Raw genomic sequence first — 14,803 nt, forward strand, 5'->3', positions numbered from 1 at the left:
TGCTTTTCCAAGCCTTTTTACTTTCTTTTCTTCTCTTATCATACATTCAAGCCCCCAGTGTTCATGTCTCATTTAAATCTAAATTCTTCACTTTCTTCTTACACATTACATTTCAGCATAGCAATTCAGCGTCAGGTTTTCAACATATAAGCATTCCCACTAGCAATTTATTCAGGAATTGCATTCTCTAGTTTATGTTTATTATCTGACAATGCATCATTGATAAATTACGGTTACCAAGACAGGAAATAAGCATTTAGCCTATAGAGACTTGTACAGTGGAATTATTTAAAAATGTAATACTGTGCCAAATTACTAGTAGCTTTTTCCAAAATAAAGTTGTTCAACTTTTCTTACTTTGGAAAATATACTCTAATATTGCTCATATTTAAAACGGTTTCTTAAAACACAATATTTTAGGTAGTTTGAATAATGAAAAAACATGTATTAATGTAGTATTGTAGTAATGCTTATTCTTGCAGTACTCCTGTTTCACCACTAGGTGTCGCAAAAGCGTGTTTTTCTCAGACTGCAGTGTCGGTGCTTCATCTAGAATCGTCCCTGGATCAAAAATACTGCTCTTCTGTAGTTCCACAACACGCATGTATCACGCTGTTAAAAAAACTTTGATGACATGAGTGCTGATAATTCAGTTGGAAATGTGTCTGTGCCTTTACGAAATCTACTGAACACCATCAAGTGTATGAGAGACCGAGTCAGAGGTAAATATGACGCTTTAGAAATGACGCAGCGCACATAGATAACGGCCTTTAGATGGAGCTAATATAGCTAGCATGCTCAAGCTAAACGTGCTAACCGAGCTCTAAATATAGGCACATAAACGCTTATTTTTTTCATTACATGCAAACATTATAATGTATGCTGGGCTCGGTTTCTCCGCATGGATAAATGTTTTAAACATTTTATAAATTCAGTTGTATGCCTTCTTGCTGTATGCTTAACTGTTATCAAGTTGTCAAATGTTCTTAAGTCTTTGTAGCAGCTTGACATAAATATTCAACTTGTCAGTTAATTAAGTTGGGGGAGTAAGTGCCAATTTAAGATATGTGTGCTTTACTTAAGTCTTTCTTTTTCATGCCAATTTCTACTACAACTCGGTTACATTTCAGAGGGAAATATTGTGTTCACTACATTTGTCTAAAAACTGTACTTTACAAATTAAGATTTATGCATAGAAGGGTAAGACTTTTAAGAGTTAATTTTTTTATTTGTCATTCATTGAAGACTTCAAAAGTAAATAACAAAATCAGTCTTAAAATGTAAAAGTTTTTTTTTTCTCTTCTTAAATTTGCCAATTTATCTTGAAAAGGGAAGATTTGTACCAAACTATTACTATTTTCTTCCTCAGATGGAGAATCCAATGAGTCCGATGGAGCGTTTGACCTCTCCAACTTCTGGGACACTCTGAGTTGGGTTTGGTTTATTATTATGACCGTCATCCATAATATGATGGCTCCCTGTTCAGCTGCCATTAAGACCCTCTCTATAGCAACATTTCCCATTTTGTTATCCTTGATGTCTTTTTCTGATATCACCCGTTACGTATCATATATTTAAAAAATGTTTTCTAATAATGTTTTCATGAGTTTAATATTAGATGACAGGCTCATTGGTGATTATTTTTTGTATTTATTTATTTAGATAGGGGGACGTTGCCAACACAGAGGTATAGTACTGTAGCTTTCCATAAAGCCACTATAGAGCAGGGACGACGACACACAATCCAAAAATAATAAGCAGCCACAGGTCTTAGATAAAATTGTATATAATTAACAACATATCTCGACTTAAAAAAAACTCTGAAAATTAAGTATATTTTGGACTGTATACACTATAGTTTGCACTCTTAGATCAAGGTAAAAAAACTGTTCTGTTTCATTGGTTGTCATTACCCAGCTCGTCACTTAAATTAATACCAAAATAGAAATTTGCCATTTAAATGAAAGATTACCATTCCATCAAACACATATTATTACTCTTAAAGAGCATCTTGCAGGATTTTTTTTTTCTACATTTATGCTTAAACTTGCTTGAAAATTACAATTAAAAAAGTGAATGTAGGATTTTATATGTTTTACGAGACATAAGGGCAGGAAAAGGAGGAAAAGGAGCAATTTTGAGCTCTGCTCTTAAAAACGGCTTTTTTTAAGGTCATACGTCAAACGCGTCATATTACATCACAAAGGGTAAACATCTCGGCTCTCTGACCGCGGGTATAGTTAGTAGTTGCATTGAGTTGAGCGGTTGTGTTTTAGTGAGCTGGTATTTTTCGGTAGTTTTACATTGTATTTCACCATTTGTAATCATGGTGCAGTATTGTGTTTGTGCTGGTTGCACAAATAACAGCCTGTCAGGACATCGAGTCCACAGTTTCCCTAACGGGAAAAGGACCGGAGCTAGCGTTCGTTCCTGGGTGCATTGTGCATCCATCTCCCTGCAGCACATACTCTCCACAGCTTTATCAGGAAACCGTATTACATCTCTCTCTCCCCTCTGGTACACAGCACCGTAAGACGTAGTGTGCAGTTGCATTAGGTAACGCTGTGGTGGCTGTACTGCTCCAGCCGTCTCCTTTGTGTTTGTTTGTTTGTTTCCCCCTGTCTGTGTTGTTTGTGTGTGCGTGGTGGCTGTCACTCCTGGCTCCCGGCTCAACCTCCTCTCACCTGCTGCAATCAGCTGTGCACCCTCCCCGACTACACACCTGCTTTCCATCAAGCCATTTATAACGACATATCAACGGAGGCTCCACAACCTTTCTCCGCCAGATCGTCAAGTATCAGCCGTATCTTGCTTCTCCCCTCCGGTACACAGCAGTGTGGACCGTAGTGTGGAGTTGCATTAGGTAACACGAGATACGGCTGATACTTGCGCATTAGTTTCTGTGATGGATCAGTATCAACAGTCCTGCCAGTAACGTTACTATATTATCAATGCTACTTTAGTTATAGCCTGATATATGATAGCTAACTTCACAATGTTGTGATGTGACGTTGGTCACTCACCAAGATAGCTGCCCAGTTCTCCACTGGTTCTCCTCACACCACAGCTCAATTTCTCTCCGATGGCCGTTATTTCTTTTAATCTTTGGCTGCTCCTGGTCTGTTGGACGCCTAGCAGGCTCATAATTATAAGGTTGTGGTCCGTCATATGCATTCGAATATTCATGTTCAACTTCTTCTTTGTCTTCTGTGTCGAAACTAGCATTGGGATCCATGTTTATTAATACGTTACACCGGCCGCTCTCCCCCTTGTTACGTCACACGCGGGAGCTCATGTGCCGAGGCTTTTTTATGCGGAAGTGAACATTTCTTACAAAAACAACGCCAGATGTCACTGTAGTGTATATTTCTGTATATATTTTTTGAAAATCTAGTGTATTCATCATTTTCCTACACATTTATTCACAGGTGTCTTTAACCTGGAAGTTGCTCTTTAATACAGACTTTGAGTTCATTATGGCCTTGACTTCAGGATTGTGTGGCAAATATTTACCTACCAATATTAATGTAATGTTCAGGAGGATGCAGCCCACTCATGTGTTGGGATAGTTTTATTGTGATGTAACTGTGTCTCCTGTCCTCAGACCAGGCGGTGAAGGCAGTGTCGCAGGAAGCCACTAAACTCAGCGTGGCATTCTCCAAACCCCTGCTGCCATCACAACAGGTCAGATCATTTTCGGGTGGGGCTGTACCAAACGTCTTTTTTTCTTCCTTTTTTTGTTTTACAGTCAAAGCTTGGATTAGAGGTACTGAATGAAGCTCCAACGTCATCACCATGTTTATGACAGATCAAGAAATAGTAAAACACTTTACGGTTGTAGTTATGGATATAATGGGCAGTACCTTAAGGGTTCAGATCACCTTTATTCATCTCGAGAGGCAATTCTTTTTTTCACATTGTTTTACAATTACACACATAGGTACACACACATTCAAATTCGGTACCCAGAAGGCAAACTGGCACCTCTCCAGCTACCTATTTTTAGTCCGATCTTAAACCAACGACCCCTCGGTTCTCAAGCCAAGTCTCTACAGACTGAGCGACTGCCGCCCCCAACATTAATTTTCCATTTCTCTCTCTCTAAATCTACCTGTCCTTTGTCTCTGCAGGATGGAGAGAAGTTGTCAGAGTGGGTCCTGAAGAGTGTCCTCTCTCTGTCCACTGTGTATTACTGGCTGCCCAAGAGCCAAGGTAAACCCACCAGAACAATCAGGAATCTGTTCAGAAGAACAGCACGATCCCTCGGTTTATGCTGATGATCGTTTACTTCATAACATTTGCTCTATACATTCAGGTCATCATGTTCCATCCAGTCTGCTTTGAATAGGGATTGATTTAAGAGTTAACATGAAAGACTGGATGACATGAAGCTTCTTGTATACCTGCTTTGATACTCACTTTACTTAATTTATTTGTGTCATCTTGTGTGTGTGTGTGTGTGTGTGTGTGTGTGTGTGTGTGTGTGTGTGTGTGTGTGTGTGTGTGTGTGTGTGTGTGTGTGTGTGTGTGTGTGTGTGTGTGTGTGTGTGTGTGTGTGTGTGTGTGTGTGTGTGTGTGTGTGTGTGTGTGTGTGTGTGTGTGTGTGTGTGTGTGTGTGTGTGTGTGTGTGTGTGTGTGTGTGTGTGTGTCCTCAGGTGTGAGTCTGCGACGACAGGTGAGAGACGCCACAGTCGATGTGTTGGAGGGAGTCACACAGCTGGTGGAGGTCATACTGAGCTCCCCACTGCAGAGGTACACACACACATATTCATTTCATATATCATAGTTACACTGGTGTTTCCATAATAACATTTTAATCAGTAGTTTATTATTATTGCAAACATGTTTTCTAGGGATGTACCGAATATTCGGCCGCCGAAAATTATCGGCCGAAAATGGTTAAAAAGGCCCTTTCGGCTTTCTGCCAGGGAACAGGGTTACGTTGGTAAGCTAACGTGTTGTTGTGATGACGTAATCAAAACGCGGCGACAAACACGGAGCGCGACCATGCTCGCGGCTGGCTCACAGCCAACATGTCTGGCGCTTGGAGATATTTAAAGATATCAGAGAAAGAGGCGCGGATTGCGATTTGTAAAACGTGTTCAGCTGACATTTCTCGAGGGGGTGTAACTGCAAAGACTTTCACCACTTCGGGATTACTCCACCACTTGAAATCAAAACACCCGGAAAAATATGCGGAGTAAGATCAAATCACAAGCACTGACAGCGAGAGACTGTTCAGCGCTGCCTCTCATGTGCTTGATGAGAAGAGGAACAGACTTATGGCTGATAAAGCAGAGAAGCTACTGTTCATTAAAAAGAACCTCCCACTTTTCCTTAATAAGTAGACAAGGCTGGCTTATCATAAGCTTATCTAGTTCTACATGTCTACTCTATACCCACTTTCCTGAACAATTTTCATTGTGAGTTATAATTCTCAGGTTATCATTAGGGGGAAATGACAGCAGCACAGTGTTCAATATATTGTACTTTCGGTATCTAAATGATACAATGTTGTTTACATTGCTCATGAAATTGTAATTTAATTTGTAATTGATTGTGGATTTTGTATCCAGTTTTCACTTTATGTATCTTTATACAATGTTTACTACTTTGTTTATGAGGACAGACAGCCTTATTTACAGATTCTTGAAATTCAATTGTAATTTCATTTGTAAATAGTTGCATTCATCTGGATTTATCCAGTTTGCACATTTGTATGCATGCACTTATAGGTGCATTTGTTGTTGTTGAAGGCCTGGCTGTTACAGTCTTTATTTACACTATTTTGTTGTAGGCCTACTGGCCTAGATGTTCATGCAGTTTTAAAGCACCTTGGCTTTGTTCTGAATGCACTTTGTTGTAGTTATCCTACAGAGAAAAGAAAATGCACTTGACTTGGAATTAATGTACTGTATGCATTCAAAAGTGCTGAATAAATGTTTTATGGACCCATAATAGTGATTATTATTTAAGTTAAGTTTTGCCATAATCATGTCTTTTTCCATAATCAGGTAGCTGAACAACATTGGTAAAAAATGTATACATTATATATATAGATATTTCTATTAATCATTTTCGGCCTTTCGGCATTCGGTTTTCGGCCAACTGTTTCCTATTTTCGGTATCGGTTTCGGCCAAGAATTTCCCATTCGGTGCACCCCTAATGTTAGTCCTTAACAGACCTCTTACAACATTTCTTATTTTAGTCATGGAACTGAATTAGTATAACATAACCACCTATTGTAAATATTAAATGATACACTTATGTATTTATGTTAATAAGCTGGCATCCTAACACACACATTAAATGCACTTTGATTTAAGATAATAAAGAACAGAAAAGATTGAAGTTGAAGACCCTGGGTCCAGGAGTATTACAGTTACAGTATTACAGCTACTCTGCTTTTAATTTAATTTAAATTCCTCCCAATCTCTTCCTCCCTGCCTTCAGTCTGTCTCATGAACAGTTAACTTCAACCGGAGGCGTCTGGTCTGCCTGCGACAGCTTAACCCAGCTGCCCCGAGGTCAGTAGTCTGAACAGGATTAACAAAAAAAAAATCATCTACTTGCCCAAAGACAGTTTTAACTTGATCAATTTGAAATCATTTTATTAATAGTTAGTTTTCTTAAGTTAAACTCAATTTAATATACAAGTATTATAGTCTTCATGTTCTGTCTAGCAAAAACCAGCATTTCAATTCCACCAGTTACATAAAACATGAATATTGTCAAATGTATGTCGACATGCTTTTACTGTCATTATGTTTAATCATTTACAGGGAATCATAACTAGTTTTTCAATTTCAAGCTTTGTGATGGAAATGTTTTTATATTCTGCAGACAATAAGGCAGCTCTGTTGGTGGTTCTGTCCGCCCAGATTGGAGTTGTTAAAGATGCCATAGAGGAAATAGAACAGGTACACGCACACACTCACACACTAGAGGCAGATTTTTTCGGGGATCCCACAGCGCATGAGGTCAATTTCACTTTTATAATACACAGGAGCAGGTGGGAGAGGAATCACAGTAACATCATGCATCAATAATAATAGTAATAATCAAGTAATTGAATATATAATATTCTGAAAGTAGCCATTATTCATAAAGTGTAACATTTTGGAATGTAAGTCAAAAGATCTGAGTATTTCTTTCACTTTAAAGCCATACAACAGACATCAAATACATTTTGAATTGCTTCCCATGAGTATTCAGATTCACTGTAACTGTATACTACTCCAGTACTCTGAATACCTCCCCCCTCAGGCGTTATCGGAGGTTCAGGACCCCTTCAGTGACGTCCTGGACGATGACCAGGATCCTCGAGGAAACCAGGACACCTATTGGTCGGAGAAGGACCGCCGTGTGATTGGTCCGTGTCAGGGCCTCATGAAGGCATCCGCGGCGTGCCTGAGGAAACTGACGTCTGCCGTCAAAACCCAAGGGGATGTCTCCACGCCTCAAAACGTGGCTCAGCTCGACGACCTGGCCGATATCACCAAGGAACTCAGTCCTGGGTGGGTACACACACACACACACACACACACACGCACGCACGCGCACGCGCGCGCGCGCACGCACGCACGCGCGCGCACACACAATGAATTAGTGAACCAGCATGTCCCCTGCCCCACACACACACACACACAAAATAAAATAATATAAACTAGTGAACCAGCATGTCCCCTGCCCCCCCCACACACACACACACACACACACACAAATAAACAAATAAAACCACCACCGAGTCAGAACTGAGCTGCCGTGTTAGGAAACCCTATCAGTCACACAGGCTTTACTGTGTGTGTGTGTGTGTGTGTGTGTGTGTGTGTGTGTGTGTGTGTGTGTGTGTGTGTGTGTGTGTGTGTGTGTGTGTGTGTGTGTGTGTGTGTGTGTGTGTGTGTGTGTGTGTGTGTGTGTGTGTGTGTGTGTGTGTGTGTCTGTCTTAGCTGGGTGATGAGTAATCAACGAGTCCCAGAACCTCACAGACACAAACAAACACACACACACGGAACTTCTCAGTCTGAGTTCCCATAATGCAATGTGTGCGGTGGGAAACACAGTGTAGTTTTCTGTTTTGTCAGGACCGATCGTTATTCAATTAAATGACATTATTTTATCGCACATTTTTACTTGAAATTTCATATTTCATTGCTATATCAACTTACATTTTTATGTTTCTATTAGGGTTGTCAAGTTAACGCTTTAATGCAAACATTTTTTAACGCCACTAATTATTTGAACGTGCGATTAACGCATGTATTAACTAGGGCTGTGCAATTTAATCGATCCTGCGATATATATCGATATTTTGTTTTCGGAGAAAGTATCGATATTTCAGCAGCGGGTATCGATACATTAACTCCCATTCAAATCCCCCGTGTTCCGCCTGGCACTCTGCTCTCTGCCCATTCCCCCCCGTTCGCTTTGCATGAAGAGCGGTTACGTCAGCCAGCCGAGCCGCTAGTGTCGCTGTAGAGCATTTCTAGATACACAGACGCCGGTGTCTTCTTCTCGCAGTGAGTGCGAAGCGGTTCAGGAGAATGGCGGCAAACATAAACCACACTGGAGAGGGTCTTCTCTACCGCCGGAGATATCGGCCCAATCCCAAACCACTCCCTCGACGGAATGAACTCCGTCTGTAGCCACACTCGCAGCTCAACGAGGCTCGCTCCTGTCAGATGGAGGGAGTAAATACAGCAGCAAGCTTTGGGACGGCCTCCCCTATCTCCGGCAGAAACAGAAAATGCCGTAACTGTATGTAACAACGGTTTCAAATCAGCATCTCTTAGACAAAAAGTTTAAATTAATAACTCAAATAAAACTCCTAACATCTTTCATTGTGTTTCAAAGCTCTTTTAGTTTTAAACCTGATGTTTATAAGCTTCTTAGTTTTTGCAACGGTCTGTAAATATACACAACTTTATAATAAAATGCACACATTTACCTTTTTCTAGACTAAACATAGGTATGATCCTAAGTTAAAACATATGAGGTTATCATGAGGTTGTTAACATCGCAGTTTGTCAGTGGATGTTTGCTGGAACTACTTGTTAACAGCTTGACAGCAGCGGACACACACAGCGCGACTCCGGTCAGGTACAGTGGCGTTTTCTCCTGGAGGCCAAGGGAAGCCAGGCTTCCCCTGTTTTTTCGGATTGTAGTTATAATTTTAATAAATAAATGAAAACACTTCGTTTAGTTTCGGAAATTCTTTGTTGTGTGTTGCTGCCGGCCCGTCTCTCCCCCATTCTCATTGAGTATTTTACAAAGAGTGAAACAGCGACCCTCTAGATGTTACGGTGAAACAGTAGATTGCACTCTGTTGCGAGAGGAGGCCAGCCGAAATTTGCTTCCCTTGGTGAAAAAAAATGGAGGGATTGACCAATCAGATGAGGCTCACGTCATGCCCCTGCCAACCTGTGATTGGTCAGGGCCATGCCAAGGGAAGCCAGAGGCGGCTGGCTTCCCTTGCCTCACAATCCAATCAAATCGCATCAATTTAGTGGTGCAGTGACACGTCCCAAAAAGCGGAAGTAAGCTGCGCTCGGTTTCCCTCGACAAAATAGCAATGGGATTTCTCCATAGGATTTTGGAAAATAGCTCGAAAAAAGGTCAGTGGAAAACGAAACTGTTAGGTAAATGCACGTTTTGTTCAGTCGGATAATATCCACATGTCTACCCTACTTTTATAATTTTCAAATCATAAATCTAATCGATAGAAGATAGATAGCGTCACTGCACCACTCTCACCGCTGTTAGAAAGTAGCAAGCAACTGAAGCAAGTGCAATTATGGAGGGTGGAGATTTGGAGTATTTAATCAAAAAATAATTGTACTAAACTTCCGCTGCAGCAGCAGCAGCAACAACAAATACAATCTGATGACAGGCCAATGCCCAAACTGGAGCTGTGTACAGCGAGGAACAAAGGAGCGAACCGGATGTAAAACGTTAAAGGTCTCCTGATTTAGTTTGTGAATGAATGCTTATTAGAGTTTCGGCTGGAGAGTGCGTGCGGACCTGTCGGTCAGATAACAGGCGTGTGTAAGTCCTGCATTTGTATGATACAAATGTGTGTAAAATGATACCGGGCGCTGTAATCACTCAGCTGGTTACGTTATTACATTGACCACCCCACCCCAAAAGAAAGGACGTATTATTGGCTTCCCCTAATTTTTTCCCCACGCCACGCTACTGGTCAGGTAGAGACCGGTCTCAAGTCAGCACCGCTGCAGACTCGCTGTTTGAGGGCTTGATAGCCCACTCCCCCTCCAAACTGCTCCACACTCGTAGGCGGACCCTCCGCGTGAACGCGCAAACGGAGGGGTAGGGTGTAGGGGGCGGTTTGGGAATGGGCCATCGTCACTGCTCAGAGAAGTGCACTTCTCCCAGACCACGTTGATCAGATTATATTCCTGAACAAAAATCTGAAGAGAATGTAGATGCAGTTATGTAGAGAGGAGCCTTTCTGTTTAGTGTTTTTGGCTTAAATGTTACTCCTTTGGACTTGAATTATTGGCAGGTACATTTTACATTAAATGTTGTTCTTCGTGACTTGAATTATTGGCTACCTCATATTCTGTGTTAAGCTAAAAATGCTGTAAAAGAATCTGTTCAGAACAGGCCACCTGCTGCACCTTTTAATTCTCCATTGTCCATTGTGATACTGCACTTTATGTACTTACGTTTCAAAGGCTTGTAAACTACAGTTGGCACTGTTTCAATAAATGAAACAAATGTTCTCACCACATCTTTTGAGTCATTTTGTCCAACATTTGCAAGCTGTAGACTCTCTGTCTAGTCAGAGCCATATATTGTATAATTGATGCTTTCAGTTTTCAGTTGAATTCATTCAATCCAAGTCAATGGAACACTCACAAGATGTCACCAAAATCACACTGTCCCTTTAAAATCTTTCAGAAAATGATGTAAGTGTATCGAATTATATCGTATCGAATCGTATCGTTGGCTGAATATCGTGATATATATATCGTATCGTGAGCTCAATATCGTGTATCGTATCGTGAGATTAGTGTATCGTTACAGCCCTAGTATTAACGCGTGTATTTGTCCTCAGCCCGTCCTGTAGTTTCAGAGCCCAAAGGCTCTGAAACTTGTTGTTCTTAGTTGGATTGTGGGAGATTCTAGCGAGAGATTGATACAAAAAAAGGTGTTTTAAATAGCAAGCCAAGCACACAGCTGATGCCGACAGCCCCGCTCCTGCTGCTCGCTTGTGGCAGACCACGCTTGAAAGTTTGCCGGGGAGACGCCTGGACAACAACAGCGATAGTTAAAAGTATGGCTACAGCTTAACAATGTGGAGGACGAGGGGCTGCGTTAGATAATTCGGGTCGCATCCAACGTGCCGACTGCACATCACAGCGCATTATTTTTGCTCCACAGTGGGAACTTCAGTCTCCTGCTGTGACTGTTATGAAGACAGAGGAGCGGCATTTCGCCGACAACTGTAAACAGGCTTGTCTGTTTGAGCAACTGGCTCAGTGCAGAGAAGTACACAGGGTTGGGAGAGAGTGTAAGAGAGAGAGAGAGAGGTTCCAGGTTGTTGTGTGGAGAATATTCAGGAGAATATTTGTCATTGTTCCAATGATGAACATTGCATAAAGCATATTTGTCAACTCATATGTTGATAAGAGTATTAAAAACCTAATAAAAATATTCCTCTAAGGTACATTTAGAACAGACAATGCAGAAATTCAATTAATTTGCGATTAACAATGGATATCATGCGATTAAATATTTTTAATCGATTGATAGCCCTAGTTTGTATAGTTATTTGTATTTTATGAATTCTTTATTGCACATTTTCAATGTATGTTTATCATAGTGACAAATGGATAAAAGCACAAATCTGCTACATAAAAGCCTTTGGTTGGTCTGTTTGATTTGCTCTGTTCATAATAAAACCAACTGTTAGCTTGGTCTTCAATATCAGGATACATCTATTTATTATCTTTGCAAGAATGGAAGTAGTCATCACACACAGGGCTGCGTGGGACAACTAGTTCTCAGAACAGAGTCCTTGACATGCTTATATACAAGAGAGGGTGTTACAGTCTCAAGATGCAGAATACCGGTTCGAAGTTCATTAGCTAAGGCCCACGTAAGCAATAAACATGACAGTCATATGTCTATCTCCATAGAGTCTGAATCATCATGTGAATCGTTGTCACTATTGTAACAACAACGTTTTTTATATGCCTAAAACAGTCCTGACGCTCTTCTAGGTAATCATACATCCTGTTACGTACACAGCTACTACGTAGGGCCTTTGTTATCATGTGCTACTCTGATATTAGAAGAGTACATTTTGTATTTTCCCAACACCAATCTTCATTTAACTTTTGGCCAGCTTTTGATCAATTTGCTTTTTTTCTTTTCTTTTTTTCAATCAACATTTTTGTCCAATAATGAAACAGTCAAAAAAAATCTCTGCCTCTTCCTGTCTCCTCCTCAGTGTCGATGATCTAGCTCTCTGTCTCTATCCACCCATGGACTATAGCGGAGTAGAGGACAATGTAAGACACACACACCTGTAACATTTGTAATTATAAAAATGTCACGCCAATCTCTGATGGTATATAGTATATTGTCTGAAGCATTAAACCACCACGTGTTAATCCTAGTTACTCATGAGACAAAGTCTCATGTTTTGTGTTACGAGTATGCTTTTTTTATTAATAAAAAATGGACCTCGGCTTACAATATACCAAAGGGTTCTTAATGAGGGATCAGCCATGTCAATAATCAGTAATCTCTCTCTTATCATCAAAATGCGATATTTTTTGACAATGGAACAAGACAATGCAAGACTCTCACACACGCACACACACACTCCCTCATGACGCCTGTAATATTTTGATATACAGTATGCAATATGTGCACTGATGTAAATTGCAACTTTATGTTTTCTGAAAGCATTTATCTACGAGGTGGTTCTTTGCGTTACTAATGAGACAAAGTTTCAGGCTTTTGAGGGTTAAAAATATATATTTTGTTGCTATGATGAGCGCTTAATGAATCTAGTTTAATTTCAAATCACCTAAAAATGATGCCAGTAATCTGGAAAAGTGTTGCCATATTGTATTACAACCATGTAAATGTTGTGCTCTTCTCAGGCATGGTGTGGCTTGACTGTGTTCCTGCAATTGTGAAAAATGAAAACCAGATGTGTGTTACACAGGGTTCTTACAGTGATTAAAAACCTGGAAAAGTCATGGAAATTTTAAATGCTAATTCCAGGCCCTGGAAAAGTTATGGAATACAATATCTTTCCCAAAGTTTTGGAAAAGTCATGGAAATGTAACTGCATCAAATATCATTTATATTTTAGCTAATCGCCGAAATAGTAATACTATAACGATAATAAATACTGCATCGTATAGTAATGAAACGTAAAATGGCATTTAACTGACGCGGTGTTTTGCTGGTTTTGCTGGTGAGAGATTTGAGTTGCTTTAGCCTGTAGAAGCTAGTAAGCCTACGATTTGATTTGATTTGTTTTAGATAGGCAAAACATGTTTCATATGCAGACCTTATTTTCCTGTTCCATGTTAAAATAAACCATTTTCAGTGTTACCGCTGAGAAAGAGTAATTGTTTGGTTATGGAAAAGTCATTGAAAATCATTGGGGAAAAAGTGTATTAACCCTGGTTACAGACAAAGAGTTATTTAGTAATAATAATAATACATTACATTTTATAAAGCGCTTTTCCTGGTGCTCAACGCGTGTGCTTGAGTTGCTGAGCCGCACCTTTTTAAAGTTTCATACATAACTCGAAACTCTGTTGACAGGGTTAAGACAAACCCTGGTAAAATATGCACATTTCAAAAGAGCATGTTTAGAGCAGTTAAAGGTGGTCTTTACCCTTTATATACAGCATTAAGGAATATTATGAAACGTGTCTTTCAATATTCATATTAACATATAAAGGACTTTTCTTTTCTCTCTGCAGGTTTCTAAATTGGGAGCACTGTTAAAGAAAGTTCTTGAGATCATCAGGTAACATTAATGTTTAGTGATTATAATACTTCTGATATTTGAAGTTCATATTTGTAAATATGTAGTATTCTTTTGCTCAAACTTTATTTCATGTGTAATATGGATGATATAAAATGGGAATTTTAAAGATAAAAATCTCAAGCCTAGTAGAAATGAACTTAATTTGTATTATCTTTTCATTCAGTATTATTGTCTTTGTTATGTCTGTAGATAATGTTGATATATATTTTTTTTTACCCGCTTCTGTTCAGGTGCAGTCATGTATGCGGGGAATCTCAGCTGACCTGGGTTCAGTTCTTAGATGGAGCTGTTGATCACAACCTGCAAAAAACCAAAGACCTCCTTCAGCAGGACAGCTAGTGTGTGTGTGTGTGTGTGTGTGTGTGTGTGTGTGTGTGTGTGTGTGTGTGTGTGTGTGTGTGTGTGTGTGTGTGTGTGTGTGTGTGTGTGTGTGTGTGTGTGTGTGTGTGTGTGTGTGTGTGTGTGTGTGTGTGTGTGTGTGTGTGTGTGTGTGTGTGTGTGTGTGTGTGTGTGTGTGTGTGTGTGTGTGTGTGTGTGTGTGTGTGTCTACAGTTGCGTCTGTGAGGAAATATAAGAGGTATGGATTTCTAAACATGTGTTAATGTGTGTAAGACGTGTGTGTACAAGAAATAAGAATTAAAAGGGAGGAGTTGTCTCCTTAAATTAACTATTTGTTTTTCAATAGTCATATTTTTAGTTAATCTACTTGCTAAATAGAAACACACACACCCCCACACACACACCCCCACACACACACCCCC

The 14,803-nt window shown here is 40.0% G+C and overlaps 1 protein-coding gene across 2 annotated transcripts; it reads left to right on the top strand.

The window, feature by feature from the left end:
* The first annotated feature begins 573 nt into the window (after positions 1-573).
* Positions 574-14,709, top strand: ccndbp1 (cyclin D-type binding-protein 1). Of its 2 annotated transcripts, XM_079680075.1 has the most exons (11): positions 574-722; positions 1,370-1,429; positions 3,605-3,684; positions 4,131-4,212; positions 4,656-4,752; positions 6,455-6,528; positions 6,845-6,921; positions 7,268-7,518; positions 12,477-12,537; positions 13,975-14,021; positions 14,273-14,709. In XM_079680075.1, the coding sequence occupies exons 1-11, from the start codon at positions 635-637 to the stop codon at positions 14,379-14,381; spliced, it is 1,026 nt and encodes a 341-aa protein (XP_079536201.1). In that variant the 5' UTR covers positions 574-634; the 3' UTR covers positions 14,382-14,709. The 2 variants fall into 2 exon arrangements, with proteins under 2 accessions (XP_079536201.1, XP_079536202.1); XM_079680076.1 differs by lacking the exon at positions 12,477-12,537.
* Positions 14,710-14,803: the final 94 nt, after the last annotated feature.

This window comes from Notothenia rossii, assembly GCF_949606895.1.
Source record: "Notothenia rossii genome assembly, chromosome: 5".
Classification (NCBI taxonomy): domain Eukaryota; kingdom Metazoa; phylum Chordata; class Actinopteri; order Perciformes; family Nototheniidae; genus Notothenia; species Notothenia rossii.